We start from the raw sequence: 20,117 nt of genomic DNA on the forward strand, positions 1-20,117 counted from the left end.
ACCCGGGTCTCTCTGGACTGCAGGCCGACGCTGTAACTGCTGAGCCAAACCGGCCAGGGCAATATTTGTCCTTTTGTGTCTGGCTTATTTCACTTAGCACAATGTCTTCAAGGTTTATGTCCATACACGTAGCATGTATCAGAATTGCATTCCTTTTTAAGGCTGAATAATACTCCGTTGTAGGTATATGTGACATTTTGTTTAGCCATTCATTTGGTGACAGACACAGGTTGTTTCCACCTTTTTGCTATTGTGAATAATGCTTCTGTGAACATGGATATCGAAGCATCTGTCTGAGTGCCAGCTTTCAGTTCTTTTGGGTATGTGCCTAAAAGTGGAACTGCTGGATCATATGGTAAGTCTATGTTTAACTTTCCGAGGAACCGCCGAACTATTTTCCATAGCAACCAAGAAATTTCACAGTGATGCAATATTATTATCTAGACTACAGACCATAATTACATTTCTCCAAATATCCCTAAATTTTCCATTACAGCTTCTTTAAAAAATTTAATTCAGGATCCAATCAGGGATCACAGACTGCATTTGGTTGTCACGTCTCTTAGTTCTTTAATCTAGAATAGTCTTGCCTTTTTGTTTTTCATGGCATTGACATTTAAAAAAAATTTTTTTTTTTCTTTATTGATTTTTAGAGAGAGAAGAAGGAAGAGGGAGAGACAGAAACATCCATGAGAGAGAACATCGATTGGCTGCCTCCTGCATGCCCCCCCACTGGGGATTTGGCCCACAACCTGGGCATGTGCCCTGACTGGGAATCAAACCGGCGACCTCTTGGTGCCTGTGTCGACACTCAACCACTGAGCCACACCAGCCAAGCTGGCATTGACATTTTTAAAGAATCCAAGCTAATTGTATTGTAAAATATATCTCCATTTATATTTGATTGGTTTTATTTATTTGAATGTTTCCTCACAATTAGATTTAGGTTAAACCTTTTGTAAAAATACTATGTAAGTTCCCCTGGCCGGTTTGGTTCAGCAGTTAGAGCGTCAGCCCACGGACCAGAGAGTCCCGGGTTCGGTTCCTGCTAAGGGCACGTACCTTGGTTGTAGTTTGTCCCCACCCCTGGGTGGGGTCATGTGGGTGGCAACCACTCGATGTGTCTCTCTCACATCCATGTTTCTCTCTCTCTCTCTTTCTCCCTCTCTCCCTTCTGCTCTATCGAAAAAAATACTATGGAAGTCAGACATATTCCTTCTATTGCATTACTTTAGTCATTTAATACTGCTTTATCCCATTATTGTTGATGCTGAATTTGCATACTTGGTTAAGATGGTATCTGCTAGATCTCTCCATTGTCAGGGAACCCTTTCCTTTGTAGTCATAAGTAATCTATTGGGTGATAATGAGACCGTGTGAATATCATGTCTTCAACAATCTGTCAGTTGTTAGTTTCAGCATCAAGTAATGACCTTTGCCTAAATTATTTATCTCATTGTGTTTTTAAAATAATATAATTCTTCGTACACTTAGTATGCATTTAATATAATACACCATTATTCTTTAGTAAAGAAGAATTTTTCCTTATTCCCTTTTCAGCATCACTGTAGATCAGTGTACTCTTTTTTTTTTTTTATCCTTACCTGAGGACACTTTTCCACTTTTTGTTCAGATAGAGTAGGAGGGAGAGAGAGGAGGAGAGAGAGAGAGAAACATCGACATGAAAGGGACACATCGAGTAGCTGCCACCCACACAACCCAACCAGGGCCGGGGGCAAACTGCGACTGTGGTATGTGCCCATAGCAGGAACCGAACCCGGGTCTCTCTGGACCGCAGGTTGATGCTCTAACCGCTGAACCAAACCGGCCAGGGCAGTGTACTCTTTTTTATTCAGTGTGTTATAAACCATTACCATCATTATTGTCTTAGATGCTCACATTTTCCTGTATATGGCCAGTGTCCTTCTGCCATGTCGTTTTTGAGCACTTTGTTGCACACCTGATGTTCCAGATGTGCCTAGGATTTTCCCTGTCCTAAATACGGAATCAGCCATTTGTCCAAAGGTCTCTAGTTTCTTTAAGTGGGGAAAGATGTTTAGAAACTGAGATCTAGGTTCTAGATATACTTGTTGCTACTAGGGTTTTATTGCTTCTAGGCCTTGTCAGTGGACAGAGAATAACTTTTTTTTTGTAATCATTGAATCCTATGACTCTGCTTTTGGTAATGTCAGAGCCTTCCCATTATAAACAACTATAAAACTGGGAAATATATATAGGGCAACTATTATTAGGCTCTGAACATTAAGCAGGACTGTGAGTACTGAGAAGGAAAACACTTGAGGTGAACCCCCCCCCCCTTAACTCTGGCCCCGGATCCTTTGCTGAGGTCAGTTCGCTTACCACAGCACAGAGGTGGAGCCCATGCAGAGCACAAAAGTTCTGCTGAGCTGATAAGACAGAGATCAGAGTTGAGGACTACTGAAGCAGCTAGAAAGTTCAGGGTAGGGTGTCAGAGAGGAGGCAGCTGTGTAAAGGGCAGAATGCCCAGAAGCCCAGAAGTGGGTTTTCTACGAAAGGATGGGCTGTGTATGTGTAGGGTGAGAGTCCGTGAGACCTGGCAGAGAGTTGCTGCTCTGGATTTGGGAGCGGAATGGAGATGCTAGAGATTACACAGTGCTGGAAGAATTTGAGGTCTGGCCTAGCCAGAACAGAAATACTTCACTGCTACTCTGGCTGTTGGACTGAGACCAGAGGCCCTGACCTAGAGCTGGGGTTGGCAAACTATAGCTTGCCCAAATCTTGCCCAGGGCCAGATATAGTAACACCTGCCTACTTGTATACATATTGGCAGTGGCTGATTTCGCACTGCAGTGGCAGAGCTGAGTAGTTGTGCAAGTGAATCTTTGGGGTAAATTCCTAGAAGTGGGATTACTGGGCCAAAAGGGTAAATGCTATCATCTTACTAGTACTACCAAATCCTACCCCCCCATCCCATATAGGCTCCCGTGTGTTTCTCCAAGCCTTACCAACAGAGTGGACCATCTACGTTTTTTAGCCTTTGCCAATCTTATTTAGAGTGAAGTTGGGCATCTTTCAGTCTATCTTTTAAGGGTAGACTGAGAACTCTTCGAGGCTGGGAACCCAAGCTGTATATTCCTCATACTGTTCACACTCACAGGTGGCTCATGTGCACTTGATAAACCAGTAAAGGAATGAAATGGCTGGACTTACACGGGACTCTTGTGAAACCTGCTGCCGTGACAAGTTAACTCTACCGCAGTGTGGGGCAATGCCAGTACCTGGCAGAGATCTTGTAAAAGAGGAGTTGGGCTCTTTAGAGAGAGCAAATTCCGGACCTTCGCGCTGCAAGGACCCCACCCCGCCCCCATGAGGACAGGTAGAAGACACACTCTCCCAGGGGAATGTGGTAAAAAGAGTACAGTGTTGTGAGTCCAGGGACAACCACAAAGCCATCGCAATACATGACACAATAACCCTTTACCCTAGTTTATTTTTTTAATTATATTTATTGATTTTAGAGAAAGGATGGGGGGAAGGTCAGGTCCTCTATTATTTTTAATATTTGTTAAATATATTAACATGAACTGATAAGACATTTTCCCCTTACTAATTGTTTAAATTGGTAATATAGTTACATAGTTCAAAATTCATACTTTTGCCCTGGCCGGTTTGGCTCAGCGGTTAGAGCATCGGCCTGTGGTCCTGAGAGACCCGGGTTCGGTTCCCGCTAAGGGCGCGTACCTCGGTTGCAGTTTGTCCCCGGCCCTGGTCGGTTGTGTGGGTGGCAGCCACTCGATGTGTTCCTTTCACATCGATGTTTCTCTCTCTCTCTCTGTTCCTCTCTCTCCCTCCCACTCTACCTAAACAAAAAATGGAAAAATGTCCTCGGGTGAGGATAAAAAAAAACAAACAAAATTCATACTTTTTGTAAATCCTTTTTTTCCCACTTAGCTATATATTTTTAAGATCATCCTACCTATACCAATTCATAAGGAGCTTCCTTGAACTTGTTCACAGTACAGTATCCATTGTGCACTATCACTTACTTTACTGGTTCCTGATTGGTTGACATTTAGGCTGTTTATAGTCTTTGCTATTGCAAACAGTGCTGTAATAAATAACCTTATATATGTTGTTTGACACATACACAAGTGTATTTGTAGGATAAATTTCTAGATATGGACTGAAAGGGATACCTGCATTTGTAATTTTGATAAATATTGCTAAGTTGTCATCCTTGGAGTTGTACCAGTTTCCACCCCATCATTGTGGGACTGTAATAGTAGGAGCCCGGGGAGCCATGGTTCAGAAAGCATGTTGGGAAGTGGGCTGGATGGTCCTCTGAACACTGGATCTGACGATCGTGTCTCCTCTGCATCTGAGAGGACCTCAGATGAGCGCTCAGCAGACTGGCCCAGTGGGGCCACAGGCTTTGGAACAGGATATGAAAAAGAGCCTGCTTCTGAAGTTGACAGATTTGATGCTCTCCTTGCTGAGAAGATTTTAGGAAAAAATGGATCCAGCTACCAAGGCCAAACAACCCCCAGGAGAACTGTCTTAGAGGCCAAATTTCACTAGAGTTTAGGACTTGCCTTCACAATTGGTACATAATGATTCTCACAGGCTGGACAAGACCAACAGACCAAACAGTATATATTAATGAAGCTTTGAGTGCTTACCATGGAGCTGGCCCTGTGCTGGGTACACACAGGCAAGGATAAAATTCTCTCTGGCAGTGGAGACAATGAAATGTATTGTTATAGCAATGGGATGTGCAATGATAAAATATAAACAGGCTACCATGGGGAGCAGAGAATGGATCCTTAACTCTTCGTAGGGAAGGCGGCACAGAGAGAAACAGTATGACCTCGAGGGTAGGACTTGCAGGACTAGGAGCCATCAGAACCTCCAGGCGAGGTGAAGAAGGCATCCACCATCCACCCCAGAGGAGCTTTCTAGGAAATGTCTTTGCCTTCAAGAAACAAAGGACCAAAGGAGGGCTCAAGAAGGACCCGGAACTCAACACATGGCCCAGCATCACTTGTGCACCTTGTGGAATCCCCTGCTTGTCCTTAAACACTCAGCTAAAGGGCTGTCTTCAGGGGCTCTGAGTTCCCGCAGGGTCAGGTTCGCAACTGTCACGTGGCAGCGTTTGAAATGCACCTGCTCGCTCTCTCTCTCTCTCTCTCTCTCTCTCTCTCTCTCTCTCTCTCTCTCTCTCTCTCCAGTTAGCTCTTGGAGCTTAGGGATTGGGGTTCTGATCATTTGCATTTGCCGCAACTGGCACAAAGTTGTTTTCTAGCTTAGGACCGAGGTGGATGAACTGTAGACATCCCTGCAGAGAAAACTAGCAAGCATGTTAAGGATCCCATAAGTCTTAGAGGTGGTGTTAACCCAAATTTACCTCCAGCTGGCACTGTTACGACTTTGGTCAACTTCTAGACTAATTCAGAAATGTGTTCCCTTCCTTTGTTTACTTCAGTTTCTTGGTAAATTAGTTTCTTAAGCCTTCACACTACTAGTGAGTTTATCTGAGTTTGAGGGTGGATAAACGCTGCTACACTTGAGTCAATAAAAAATGAATCAGGCCCTGGCCGGTTTGGCTCAGCGGTTAGAGCGTCGGCCTGCGGTCCGGAGAGGCCCGGGTTCGGTTCCCGCTAAGGGCATGTACCTCGGTTGCAGTTTGTCCCGGCCCTGGTTGGTCGTGCGGGTGGCAGCCACTCGATGTGTCCCTTTCACGTCGATGTTTCCCTCTCTCTCTCTTCCTCTCTCTCCCTCCCACTCTGTCTGTACAAAAAATGGAAAAATGTCCTCGGATGAGGATTAAAAAAAAAAAAAAAATGAATCAGTATGGCCCTCCTTGATGGGTGTGGCAGTGGTAGTTACTATGACAGCTTGGGATGCCAGAGAGAACTACAAAATGAGGACAGAATTAGGGCGAGCCATCCTTTAGGTTTTCCATCTCTTCCTAATGATATCTTCTTTGACATCTCAGTAGTGTCGCACCACCCACTACCTCTTGTGAAGTTCTTGGGAACCTCCTGGACACTGCTCTTCCTTGACTCTCCTGACACTCTGACATTCTCTCTGTCCTCTATATGCAGGTGATTCCCCTCTGTCCTCAAGACACCACCTTCTCTCCAGACCTTGCTGCTAGGCTTGACCTCTAGGTTTCCATTGCCTACTAGATGTTTGGGTGTCCTGTCATCATTTGAAACTAAACATGCATGAAATTGAGCCTCCCAGTTTCCATTTCTCTGTCCATGGAATCAGGATTCTCTCACCCACCCAAAAGCTCAAACCTGAGTCATATTTGACACCTCCTCCCCCATTCTTCCTTCTCCAAACACAAGTCTTGCCAACTTCCTTTGCTCTTTGTTTTTCCATTCTGTCTGCTAATCCAGGGTCTCAGTACCCATGTCTTGAATACTTAATGCTTCCCACTTGGCCTTCCTGCCTGCGGTTTCTTCCGCCTTCCCATTTAGTCTTTTCTTTTTTCTTTTCTTTTCTTTTCTTTTTTCTCTTCTCTTCTCTTCTCTTCTCTTCTCTTCTCTTCTCTTCTCTTCTTTTCTTTTTCTTTCTTTCTTTCTTTCTAATATTTTTTCTTTATTGATTTTAGAGAGAGAAGAAGGGAGCGTGAAAGAGAGATAAAAACATCGATGAGAGAGAACATTGATTGGCTGCCTCCTGCATGCCCCCCACTAGGCACGGGCCCACAGCCTGGGATGTGCCCTGACCAGGAATCAAACTGGCGACATCTTGGTTCATGGGTCGGTGCTCAACCACTGAGCCACACCGGCCGGGCCCCTTTAGCCTTTCTTTCATACCTGGCCAGACAGATTCTCCAGAATGATTATTTGTATCTTCTCTCTCTGTCCTCAAAAACCTTGGAGAGCTGTCATCACCATAGATAAGTCCAAACACCTCAGGCCCAAGACCCCTCACTGGCATTATCCCACATGATATGAGTGGAGGCTCTGAAGCTGGGTTCTGGGATCGTATCCTGTTCTTGACATTTACATGCTGAATGACCCTGGGCAAGCACCTAACCTCTCTGGGCCTGAATTTCTTCTTTGAAATCGCTTTATATATATTAAAAAAAATGTGTGATCACTTCTCGGGTTACTGTGAGGATTAAAGGCACATAGAACAATGCTGGATGCATAGTCAGCACTGAGGTGCTAGCCCGTTATTGCACTGGTTTTCACAGTGCATGCTGCAGTCTGCACGCCCTCCCCTGGGTGCACACACCAGCCTCTCCTAGTGCCTTTGCTCAGTCCAGTCCCTCAGTCTAGAATGTTCTCTGTTGGCTGAGCCTTACTCAGCCTTCAAGGGCCACTTGTCTCCCATTTCCTCCGGGCAAACACTTGTTTGCACTTTCTGCCGTGATGCTCAGCCTGGGCTAGGTGATGGTGTCAGGGTTGTGAAGCCAGCCGTCAGCCACACGTGGTGCATCTTCCTGGAGGGTTTATTTTCCTTGATAAGTAAGTTTATTCATTTTATGTCCAGATGTAGAATGCAAAATTAACCAAAGGTTTTTAAGATCACACGATAAAGAATATTCAGAGTGGAGGCATCTTGGGCCACCCCAGCCCTCGTGGGGAGTCTGCATTCCTTCTGCAGCGAAGCGGTCTGAGGAGCAGGGACGCGGTGAGGAGGGGGCTGGGTGCGGATGAGGAAGGCAGGGACTCCGCTGCAGTGCAGGTGGCGGTCCTTGTGCTCAGGGCCCCTGCCTGAGGATCACCCACGCAGGTGGTGTCGAGCCTTCTGAGAATCCCTATCTACACCACTCCTAGTTGCCCCGAGGTAGCACTTGTATCGCATTGATTTTTCACTTTCTACATGGGTGGGTCTGATCTCTTCAACACCCTAAGCACTTGGAGCACAGGTGCACGTGCGAGTGCAGGTGCAGAGTAGGTGAGGGGAAGACAGACCTGGGAATGAATTGGGCCCTGGGCCTTACTGACTGAGCAAGTCACTTGCCCTCACAGACTCCTTTCCTTATCTGAAACGTGAATAATATTTCCTAACGAGGTTCTGGGGAGTCAACCAGACAGAGGATGTGCAGCATCCAGCACAGCAGATGGCGCGGATGGCACGTAGTAAACATCAGAGCCCTCCCAGCCACACCAGGCTCGGCAAACATCTGGCTCCCAAACATCCCCACTCCCAACCGTACTCCCCACCCGTGTCTAGTCCCACATCCTCTGCCTCCCTTCCTGTCACGGTGGATGCTCCTATCCAAGGCCATCCTCATCCTGGCCCTTCTCACCTTCACAAAGACCCCGCTCATAACCGCTGCCCGGTCAGTGTCCCTCCCTGTTGGATCACTTTATTTACCGTGTAATTAGGCTGTAATGTCACTCTATCTAAAACAAAAGACAAAACAAACAATAAATAAAAACCCCTCCCTTCGTCCCACATCCCCTTCTAGTTACTACTCTATTTCTCTGCTCCTTTTACAGTCCAGAGGCCCTGAAAGAGTTGGCATGCTCCCTGTCGGCCCTTCCACCATCCCCTGGAGCCACCCCGCACACTCCTACCCCGCCGTGTCGTGAAGCTGCTCATCTCCATGACCTCTGCACTGGAGTCCAGCGTGCTGTTCCCAGGCTTCCTTTACTGTGTGAGACCTTTTTTTAAAAAGTATTTTGCCTTTATTGATTTTAGAGAGAGAGGAAGAGAGAGAGAGAGAGAAACATCGATGAGAGAGAACATCGATTGGCCGCCTCCTGCATGCCCCCAACTGGGGATCAGGCCCACAACCTGGGCATGTGCCCTGACCGGGAATCGAACCGGTGACCTCTCAGTGCATGGGTCGACGCTCAACCAGTGAGCCACACCAGCCAGGCTACTGTGTGAGACCTTGAAACACCTTCTGTCCAGACCTCCCAGGCCCTACCCACTCCTCAGCTTCCTTTCCTGCATGCCCTCTTCTCCCTTGCTGTGTGTGGAAGACCCAGGGCTGTCCTTGGACCACTTCTTACCTCCATCTGTGCTCAGGTGACCTCATTCACACTCATGGCTTGAAGTGCCGTTTAAAAGATGCTCAAACTTAGCCCTGGCCGGTTTGGCTCAGCGGTTAGAGCGTCGGCCTGCAGTCCAGAGAGACCCGGGTTTGGTTCCTGCTAAGGGCACGTACCTCAGTTGCAGTTCGTTCCCGGCCCTGGTTGGGTCGTGTGGGTGGCAGCCACTCAATGTGTCCCTTTCATGTCGATGTTTCTCTCTCTCCCACTCTATCTAAAAAAAAATGATGCTCAAACTCATACTTCAAATCTAGAGCTCTCCCCAGAACTCCAAACATACACATCTGCTGCCTGCTCCCATCTCTGCTTGGATATGTCACAGATGTCAAACCCAAGCTCTTGATTCCCACCCCACCCTACCCATCCCACAATCTTTCTCATCTTCGTAATGGGACTCTGGCCTTCCAGGTGCTCAAGCCAAAACCTTTGCCGTTATCCTTGGCTCCTCTCTCTCGTACCCCACAGCCAACTGATCAGCAAGCCCTATCAGTCAGTTCTCCCTTCAAAATATAGACATGATCTGGCACTTCTTCCCCCCTCCGTCTCCCCACCCTGGTCCAAGTCACCATCGCTTCTCATGAGCCAACCACAATAGCCTCCTGCGTGGTTTTGCCTCTTCTTCCCCAGCACCCCAATTTGTTCTCCAACAACCAGAGTAATGTTTTCAAACATGTTTGATTATGTCATTTTATTGGCTTCAAACTCATCAATGCCTTCCTCTTACTTCAGAATAAAATCTAGAAATTCTATCCTGGCCTGCAAGGCCCTGTGGGACCTACCTATTGCCTCTCTGGCTTCACTTCCCACCACAGTCCCTTCACTCCCTCTGCCCCGGCCACACTGACCCCCGCGTGTTCCTTGACCAGGCTGGAGCACTCCTGCATCGGGGAGGGTGTGCTTGTGGTTCCTTCTGTCTGGAGCCACTCACACAGGTGAGAGTTCGCCCCGATACTTCCGCCAGCTCTCTGCTTATTTTATTTTTTTTATCCTCACCCGAGGACATTTTTCCATCTTTTGCTCAGGTAGAGTGGGAGGGAGAGAGAGGAACAGAGAGAGAGAGAGAGAGAGAGAGAGAAACATCGATGTGAAAGGGACACATCGAGTGGCTGCCACCCACACAACCGACCAGGGCCGGGGACAAACTGCAACCAAGGTACATGCCCTTAGCGGGAAACGAACCCGGGTCTCTCAGGACCGCAGGCCGACACTCTAACCGCTGAGCCAAACCGGCCAGGGCCGCCAGCTCTCTGCTTAAAGGCTACCTGTCTGAGAGCCTTCCCTGACCTGCTCTCTGGCACTCTCTGGTTTCTGACCCTAATTTTGCTTACCACTAACCACCCCAACACAGTATTTACGTTCTTTTCGTCCACCTCCTCACCACGAATAACACCCAAGAGAACCTCTAGTGCTGCATCCAGGCACTGCACAGACAGGCAGAACGTGGTGTGGACAGGAAGAGCCCGGTGCACATGGACCCAGTCTCTGCACCACCATGTCCTGCTGGGGCTGCCAGGCAGCTTCGCATAACCTTCCCAGGTCTCAGCTTCCCTCTCTATAAAATCTACCTTGAAGGTTTGTAAGGGAGTTTAGAGATAAAACATTTAAAGTCCTTGAGGCATGATCAGTGTTCAATAAAATGGGTATTAAAAAGAGCACTTTTAAAAGAGCACAGTGTGGCTCAGTACTTGAGCATCAATCCATGCACCAAGAGGTCACTGGTTTGGTTCCCAGTCAGGGCACATGCCCAAAAGTTGTGGGCCCGATCCCCAGTGGGGGGCAAGCAGGAGGCAGCAACTGATGTTCTCTCTCATCGATGTTTCTATCTCCCTCTCCCTCTCCCTTCCTCTCTCTCTAAAATTAATAAAGGAAAAAAGAAAAAAGACCACTTGGTCATTCTCTAGGCCTGTTTCCAAGGAGTTTGTAGTGCTAGGGCTGGCATAGCAAATGAAGGTGACACCTTGTGAGTACTGATTACATTCTCCATGTCATATTGTCTCAGGGTCCCCTAAACGTTGTTTCTGGCTTCAGCCGGTTCTCTTCCATCCCCAGCACCATCCAGTTTCCTACCAAAGCCCCTCAGACAGTGGCCATCTCTGAGCAGCTCCTGTGGGTTGAAACCTTCCCTCAATCTTCCTTTGAACCCCCATGTGGGAAGCAGAGGTACTCGCTGGAAATGTGTAAGTCTGTCTGGGCTTCATGAGCCATGGGCCCCACAGATCCTCCTCTGACAGAGGACCCATTTTTGGGAGGTGGAGAACACTGGGCAGGCTAGGTGGTTGGTCTAGTTTTTCTCAGGCTGGTCAGTACAGGGGATCAAAGAGTAGTTTCCTTGTGTACCACCAGGGGGCGCCGGAGGTTGCTAAGTTCTAGTGAGGACTTGCGGTTTTCTAAGGGGTCTTTCCTCTTTCTCAGGTCTAAGGCTAGGCAGCGGAAGGAGGTACTTGCATCTTGTAAAAAAGTGTGGTGCTGGCTCTCTCCCACCTATCAACTTGCTGGGTGCCGCCAACCCAAGCAAAGCCACATTAAGGAACCGGAGGTTAGGTTTCCAGGCTGTGTTTTTATTGATAAGCATTAGTGAGCTCTGTGAGCTCAGCCAGTTCTGCCCGCGGATCCCCAGCCCTGGGTAGAGAGTGCATCTGTTTAAGACTGGTCTGCCAAGGCTGTGCCTAAAGTGCATTCCCATCCCCAGGATCGCGGTGTTTAGGTCAGGGAGGCATGTGGCAGATGTCAGAATGGCCATGGCCAGGTTCTTATCCTCAGAGACCACCATCGCTGTAGGGAGTCCTCCGCAGTTCTCAGAGGAGCTCTGGAGGCCTGCTGGAGGGAGGGCTGAGTGCGGAGACCTCCAAAGTCAGCCTCTTTCCTTCCCTGTGAGACTCCTTCCTGCCAAATGTTCTTCACAGCAGAACTGAGCTGAGGGGCAGCAACTGGCTCTTGCTTGTGTCCTGAGGTTCTTGAGTAGCAGGCAGGAGATCTTACGTGGTACCTCAAAGGGGATAAAGATGCCAGAGACTGTGCAAGGGAGGGTGGGGGAAGAGAAACCAGCGAGAGTCGTTAAGTTTTTTTATCTGATTTCACCAGCACCCATTCTTGGCTTTGACTTACAGTCCTTGGCCATCCCCTCAGTACTAAATAGATAGTACCTTGGGCCCTGGGTATCCCCCCCCCCCCCATTAACTCAGATAAGAATAATTAAAGCAACCTCTGCCCTCCTGAGCCAGGCACCTTATAGAACTTTCTTGTTTGCTCAGCAAGGACCCCTAAGCCAGCATCCATTTCTCCCTCAGGTCAGGCAGCCCCCACCCAGGGTCAGCGGGTTGGTGGTGCCTGGAGAAGGTTCTGGCCTGTCTCTGACCTGAACTGGAAGCGGGGGTCTCCAGGGTGGGTTTGCAGCACCTGATGCACTTCTGGGGGAGGCTCCAAGCCCATCTGCTTTGCCCGGTGCCAGCGCTGCAGCCTTGTGATTCCTGCCAGGGTGGGAAGAAGACAGTGGGGTCCCTTGGGTAGAGAAGAGCCCAGGCCAGAGAGTGTGGAGCGGCGTGTCGGGACTGCTACACTCCTGTCTCAGGAGACAGTGCCTGCGAGGGTCAGGCAGGGGCTTGGGTTGTTTCAGAGATATGCAGGTGACAGGACTGGTTCCAACATGTGCTCCTGGGGCCTGAGGGGGTCCTCACCTGTGCAGGGCCCGAACTGCCAGGCCAGGTCAAACTGCCTCAGCAGCTCCAGCTCCTCTTCGTCCACACTCAGGGGCTGGATCTCTGCTTCTGCAATGACAAGCTGCTCCTCAGGCCTGCCCAGGACTGTGCCCTGCAGGACTGGTTCCCTGCCCTTTGCCTCACAGCTGCCCCACTGCTCCTCAGCCCTCACTGCCCCTCTGCTTCTGTCTTCCGCTGCCAGGCCTGGTGTAGGAAGCACAGGACATACTTAACTTCCCCTTGCATTGCCCACGTCCGCCCACGTCCCACGTCCCACGTCCCTCCGAGTCCACTCCTCCCGCCCTCCCCGCACCTCGGAGACCTAGCTCTGTTGCCAGCTCCCCCTTGCTGTGTCCAGCGGGGCCCTCCCTCCTCTTCACTACTGGGTAGGAGTCAGTGATGAGCTGCTTCCGGCCCATGGCGGCCACCCAGGTAGGCGGAGAAGGAGGCGACTGCGGGAAGGAGAGAGACCGGCCAGCAGCACGGGAGAGACAGCTGCTGAGAGAGGGAGAGAGTCGAAGAGGGAGAGAGAGGGGGTTGGGGCCGGAGAGCGAGTCTGGGACCAGCAACGGGCAGACAGAAAGACCAGACCAGCAGAGAGGAAGTCCGCGTTCCCAGAGAATGTGATGGCTCTCCTTGCCCACAAGCACGCAAACATCAAAGACCCAAGCCAATGGCAGGTCGCCTCCGAGGGGTGTGGCCTGGCTCCAGCCAATGGCGCACGGCGCAGGCCGAGAGGGCGGGGCAGCCGCTGCAGCTGTGTTGTAGGCGAGAAGGGGTGAGGCTGTGGTGGGGGACCTGTCAAAATGCCCCAGACTGCACCACGTCCTCCTGCGCCCCCCCACTGGCCTGCAGTGGGTCTCGGGGGACTCACAGAGCGTTATCCTCAGACTCTCACTTCCCGTTTTCCCTTCCTAGGCAAATGTTCTTTTCAGCCTCACTAATCCCCGTGGCAGGTTTGTAACTCCCCAGAGCCCAGCTGGAGCCTTCCACTCCCCTCCCCCTTGGCCCACGGAATGTTGTGGAGGCAGGTCTGGAGGTCCGAAGAGAGTTTGGGCTAATCCAGCCCTCTTCCCTGCTCCCACCCCACCCCCACTGGCCCCAGGAGAGCTGGCTGGAGAAGCCCATGGATTTGGAAAGCTCCTTTCTCACAGTCTGCGCCCAAAGATACTGCCCACCCTGAGTCCAAGCAAGCGGCTGCCTTGTCGGCTCTCCTGGGGTCCCACAGCCTGCCCCTGCCGGCCCTGCCAGTCAGGACGATTCCACACCGAGCAGGAGACCAGAGTGTGTTTGGATCCCCAGTTCTTCATCGCGAACTCTGCCTTATCTGTATCACACTAATGTGAGCGTGTGAACAGAAAATACCAACAGTAACCCTAACACTTATATGACACATACAGTGTGCCAAATACTGTTTTAAGCACTTCCCTACAGATTCGCTCAACTCAAATCGATGTAAAATGGTTCTGGAAAGTAGGTACAGGCATTGCGGGGCCCTAGTTAAACCACAGGGCCTCGGCACTCCCCAGGAGCTCACGGGCTATAGGGCAGGCAGATGGGACCCACAAGTTGGTGGTGCGAGGATAAAACTAACAAGCAGGAGGGGGGGAGGGGGGTCAGAAATGGGTTGGACCACAGAACTGGCTTAGCACTGGAAGACCTCCTGGAGGAAGCAGGCTGAATAAACAGTGCCTCTCAATTCTCCACCCATGACCTTTGTCCCTGGGCTCCTGTCATCGCTGACTCACCCCTACACCCTCCTCCCCCTCACCAACTTCCTGGCAGCAGGCAAAAGTGCTAGCCTGTGGGAGTCTGGGAATCTGCACGGGGACCAGCCCTGTTCTAGTCGCCCTCCAGGGGTACAGGGTCTACTCAGAGGGCACTGCCTTCCCCTCTCCCACTGCTCTGGGTCAGGGAGCCCATGATAGGAGGAAGCTGGGCACCAGTGAGGAGTAGCTCTGGAGAGTGGACCACTGAAGGGGAGGAGCAGGGCAGGCGTCTCCAGGGGCCTCCCGCCGGCTCTTCCATCCGCTCCCTTGAGGGCCGAGTGGTGGAGGGCGCGCTCAGCTCATGGACCACTGTCCAGAGCTCCAGGGCCTTCCCTGCTGTATCACTTGGGCTGGGCCTGACCTAACCCCCCATCTGCCTTACGGACTAAGTGGGGCCCACTGAGGGAGGGGAGCAGGGAGGCCCTCTCCACCAGGCCTACCAAGGGTTTGGGTGTGGGATCCAGTCTGGCACTGAGCAGTCTGTGGAGGGATGATGGGGTCCAGGCTCTGTGGGACTGACCACCCCTCCCCAGGGGACATTGCCAGAAGTGTGGCACCCAACTGCTGAGCCCACAAAGTCCTGAGGGAGTAGGGAGCCATGGGTGGGGCAGATCCCTCCTCATTCCTGGTCCCTCCCACCCCTGAAAGCTGATAGCCGTGAGGCCCTGCCACCGCCCAGGGAGCGTGAAATGGGGTGTGCCGATGGGCAGCCACAGTGGCTCCTACTGCCACGGGAGCCTATTCCCTCTCCCCTCTGGCACCCTGACCTGCTCTGTGGACACTGCCTGGACCGTCCCTGCCAGCTGCCCCCAGCTCTGCTAGCCTCTCCCATCCAGCCTGGAACATGGCTCCCTTGGCCTTCAGCTTCACCCAGTTCCAAGAAAGAGAATCAGAGCAGACACCTGAAGACTGACTTTCTGGCCTGGAGCTGCAGAAACGCCCCACTGGCAGCACCAGCCTCCTCTCCTACTCAGACAATGGGCCCGAGCTCCCGAGGCTCACAGGAACTGGCACCCGGGGTATAGAACCATCCCTGTCCAATAGGCACCCTTCCATGACTTGTGCTGCGGCTAAGCTGGACCTTGGCCTGCCCATCCTTGGGTAGGTCTTTTCCTTCTTTACTTCCCCAACACCGCCTGCCCCGTCACCTTCCTTCCGGAGGCCCTGCCCTCCCAGGCAGCCTCCTGGCCTATGCCCAGAGCTGCTGTCCTGGCGCCTGTCACAGGTCAGCTTCGGGCGAGAAGGCCAGGCTGGAGGTCTGAGTTGGAGGCTAAATTCTCTCCTTTAGGGAATTTCCTGAGACCAAGACTAGGTTCCTGTGTCAGCCCTGACTCCCAAAGGCTGGTGGTGGGACTAGCAGGAGTGACCCCTGCCTGGGAATACGCAAGGCCCTTGCTTCATGGTCAGGACCAAACTCTTGGGGGAACTCAAAAGAAAAGGAGAGAAAAGAACTGGAACAGACGCTCAGAACCTTCCTGAGGGCTGAGGCCCACCTCCAACTGCTCCGAGGGAAAGGGGGTTTAAGCCTGGTTTAGCTAAGACCACATGGCAGGATGGGGGCCTCAGCACTGGACATGTGCCCTAAGAGCCCCTTCCCTCCCCCAGTTCGTGATGGAGCTTGTGGGGAGAGCCAGCTAGAGCTGGGGAGGTGGGGGCAGGCAGAGGGCGGGAAGCAGCGGCCTGGGGCCCAATGCGCTGTGGGGCGTGCTGCCCTCCTTCTCTCTCCCCAGCACACCCCTTCCGTAGGCCCTCAGGCCCTGCCGCCCACCCTGACTCACGCCCCCAGCCCCACAGACACACCCTGGGCCCCATTTCCCACCCTGTGGGCCGGAATTCTTGTAGGCAGCTCCTGCTAGGCCCTCATGACAGCCTCAGACACCCCGCCTCAGGCTCTTCCAGGTTCTCTGGCCTAGTGGGCTTAAGGGCGGGGAGCCTGGTAGAAGTCCCCATGGGCCTGGGTGTTTCTCCACCGGACATCTCTCTTGTCCTGTTGCAGCCACCCCTACAAACCTCCTCCTATCACCTGCTTTCACCGTGGCCATCCTGCCTTCTGAAGCTCTGGAGATCTGAGAAGGGGCCCTTCTGGACATTCTTCACCTTGGCCACCAGGTGTCAGACTTTGTCCAGCTGGGAAGAAGGTCCTGGTTGGTTTCCACCCATCAGCCCAGCCTTGGAGATCAGGGCAAGTTGGGGCGGGGCCTAGAGACCTCTGAACCGGGGAGGCTGGGGGGCCCCGATGGTTGAGATGGAGAAAGGGCTGGGTTTCTGGTTCTAAAGCTCTTACTGCCCCCACCCCCACCTCGCTGACAAGGGCTTTGTCCACTGCTGGGAAACGGGGGGAACCAGGCTGAGTCAGGGAGCTCAAGAACTGAAGTGACAAAGGCAGGGACCGTTGTGACTCCAGAGGAGGAGGAGCGGAGAAGAGGCTGCCCATCAGAGTGTCCAGCCTGGGTCATGGGCCGTGGCCCTTCAGGGTAAGGGGAACAAGGGCCCCTTGGCCCTTCCACATTCGGGGGTGGCTGTGGCCAGTGGGTGAGTGTGAGTGTGTGTGTGTGTGTGTGTGTGTGTGTGTGTGTGATGAGTGCCTGAATGAGTCTTCTAACTTACCAACATCCTGGATGTTGGGTCAGTCTTTGCGAAAGTGGGCAACTGGCAAGGCATGACTACCCTGTCCCATCCCACAGCAGAACCTCTTCTGGACCCCTCCTATGCCCCTGGAAGTTGTCTGCCCCAAGTGACAGTTCTCCATCGTGTGCACATCCTCTTAAACACAGGTGTGTTTCCAGGCCCCAAGATGAAGATGAGATTGCTGATCCACTCTGTGGCATCTGGAGATGACCAGGAGGAGGCCTTCTCTCCCTCCCTCCCGCTCTCCCTGGCCCTCCTGGAGCCGAGGGAGGGCTAGGGACAACCCCTCCCTCCCTGACACTGCAGGGGCTCAGGTATTCCGAGTTCTTAGGGTGACCTCTGGATACCTGGGCCCCTGACTATAAGAACATACCTGAGAGGTGAAACCTAAGATAACCGATGAAAAATCATCACCTCTCCCGAAACAGCTGGAAAAGCAATGACAAACTCACAGAAAAGCCTGATGACCTGTCATTTACCAGGAGCCACCTGCCCCTTGGTCCACAGTACGAAAGCCCAAAGGAGGGGCTCACACAGTCAACACCATCAGCAGGGACGTGTTTGGAGAGAGTTCAGGAACTCGAACTCTGAAGTGTGCTCCATGACGGGCTTTCCTCTGCCCACCTCCCCCGCCCTCTCCTAGGGGCACCCTCTTGGTCCGCAGCTGGCGTGAGCTCCAGCACTCGCCCCCCTTCCCCGACACCCCTTCCCTTCGCTGCCTCCCTCCGCACTGCGCCACTCCACACTACGATGTCCGACCCTCCCGTCTCTCATCCCGTGATTTGCTGCCATTCAGTCTTGCCAGCCCTCGGCCCTAGAAAGTGCCCTTCCTGCACTCTGCCCCTACCTCTGGGCATCTCTGGCTTGCTAGGGAGTGTCACAATCTGTGCCAAATGGGTTGGTGACAACAGAGGTGTGTTTGCTGACGTCATCTGGTTCCATATGGCTGCCCAGCATCCCCCCTTTTTCTTTGTTTTTTTTGTTTTTTATCCTCACCCGAGGATATTTTTCCATTTTTTGTACAGATAGAGTGGGAGGGAGAGAGAGAGAGAGAAACATCGATGTGAAGGGACACATCGAGTGGCTGCCACCCACACGACCAACCAGGGCCGGGGACAAACTGCAACCGAAGTACGTGCCCTTAGCGGGAACCGAACCCGGGTCTCTCCGGACCGCAGGCCAACGCTCTAACCGCTGAGCCAAACTGGCCAGGGCCCCCCTTTTTCTTTTTAATCCTCACCTGAGGATATTTTTCTGTCTACCTTCAGATAGAGTGGGAGGGAGAAAGAGAGAAACATCGATGTGAGAGGGACACATCGACTGGCTGCCGTGCCTTGGCTGGAATCGAATCCGCAACTCATTGATCTGCGGGCTGATGCTCTACCGCTGAGCCCAACCAATCAAAAGGGCCCAGCATCCCTTTTGATTCTCCTGTGCTTATCTCTGATTCCATTCCCCGAGTTTCTCCATTCCTCCCCAGCTGCCACCCCTCATGCAGCCTTGCCATGTTCAGATCTCTTCTGATTAAAAACAACAGCAAACCAACCAAACAAAACACCTTCCATGTGCAAGCCACCCTCTCTAGATATTCCCTTTGCCACCAAACTCCTGAGAGGCTATATTTACCCTTCCACTTTCTTCTCATCATCTCCTTATCTCCTTTTTTTTTTGTGGTACATGCACCTAGCGGGAACCGAACCCGGGACACTCTGGTCCACAGGCCGACACTCAACCACTGAGCCAAACTGGCCAGGGCATCATCTCCTTCTTTAACCTCACAATTTGGTCTCTGCCCCTCAGCTGCTCTTGCACCAGTGACTCCCTGACTTAACAAAGCCAGTGGCTTCTCCGCATTCTCTGAGTCCTTCTGGGGCAGCTGCCTCCCTAAACCCTCCTCTCTTGACTTTTTTTTTTTTTTTTATTTATCCTCACCCGAGGACATTTTTTGTTCAGATAGAGTGGGAGGGAGGGAGAGGAAGAGATAGAGAAACATCAACGTGAAAGGGACACATTGAGTGGCTGCCACCCGCACAACCCAACCAGGGCCGAGGACAAACTGCAACCGTGATACGTGCCCTTAGCGGGAACCAAACCCAGGTCTCTCTGGACCGCAGGCCAACACTCTAACCGCTGAGCCAAATCGGCCAGGGCCTCTCTTGACTTTTAATACACAATTGTCTGGACACACTTTAAATCCGTTTAAATCCGATTATGGAGAACTTTAATCTGTGCCCGCATTGTGCTGAAATGCTATAGGGATGCAAAGAGGAATAAATCACAGAGCCTGCCCTCAAGACGCTACCTGCTTACAAGGGGGACGGACACACAACTATCACTTGCCCTGCCCGTCCTCCAAGAATGGGGTCAGGCCCGGCGGTGTGGCTCAGTGGTTGAGCGTCGACCCATGCACCAAGAGGTCGCCGGTTCGATTCCTGGTCATGGCACATGCCCAAAAGTTGTGGGCATGCAGGAGGCGACCCACAGATGTTCTCTCTCATCGATGTTTCTCTCTCTCTCTCAAATCAATAAAGAAAAAAAAAAGAATGGTGCTGGATCCCGTCTTCTAGAGTCATACAACAGCACTTACTGTGTGCAAGGCGCTGGGAACAGAGCGGCGAGCTCAGGCAGCCCCTCGCCTCCCTTCTAGGGCTCACAGAGCAGCACCCAGCTGGGAGCAATCGCTCTTTCCTTGACGTCCATAGGATTTTCCCTGGGTCTTTGCACTTAATCGAATTCTACCTTGGAGCCTAGCATCCGGGTGGAGGGGCCCAGTCCCTTTTCCAGATTGTTGTGTTTAGCACACTAACTGAACACCCTCCCTGGGCCAGAGCCTGAGCTGGGTGCTGAACAGACAGGTCGGGAAGACTCAGAATCTCCCCAAGAAGCTCCCAGTGTGGGCACCCTCCCTGCTCCCTGCATTCTGGGCCTTGCGTGGTGCCTTCCCTGCGGCAGGCTGCTACTCATCTTGCCCCTGCACAGAGACAGCCCAGATGCCCTATCCTTCCTGTCTCGTTAGGCGG

At 51.9% G+C, this 20,117-nt stretch overlaps 1 protein-coding gene across 1 annotated transcript; it reads right to left on the reverse strand.

Annotated features, from left to right (window-relative positions):
* Nucleotides 1-11,698: 11,698 nt before the first annotated feature.
* Nucleotides 11,699-13,358, reverse strand: POLD4 (DNA polymerase delta 4, accessory subunit). Its single transcript, XM_036260015.1, is given in 5 exon segments — nucleotides 11,699-12,017; nucleotides 12,361-12,472; nucleotides 12,680-12,769; nucleotides 13,023-13,310; nucleotides 13,313-13,358. Coding segments are annotated over 5 exon segments (561 nt in total). The 3' UTR covers nucleotides 11,699-11,992.
* Between the last annotated feature and the right edge of the window lie 6,759 nt (nucleotides 13,359-20,117).

This window comes from Molossus molossus, unplaced genomic scaffold, assembly GCF_014108415.1.
Source record: "Molossus molossus isolate mMolMol1 unplaced genomic scaffold, mMolMol1.p scaffold_m16_p_13, whole genome shotgun sequence".
Lineage (NCBI taxonomy): Eukaryota > Metazoa > Chordata > Mammalia > Chiroptera > Molossidae > Molossus > Molossus molossus.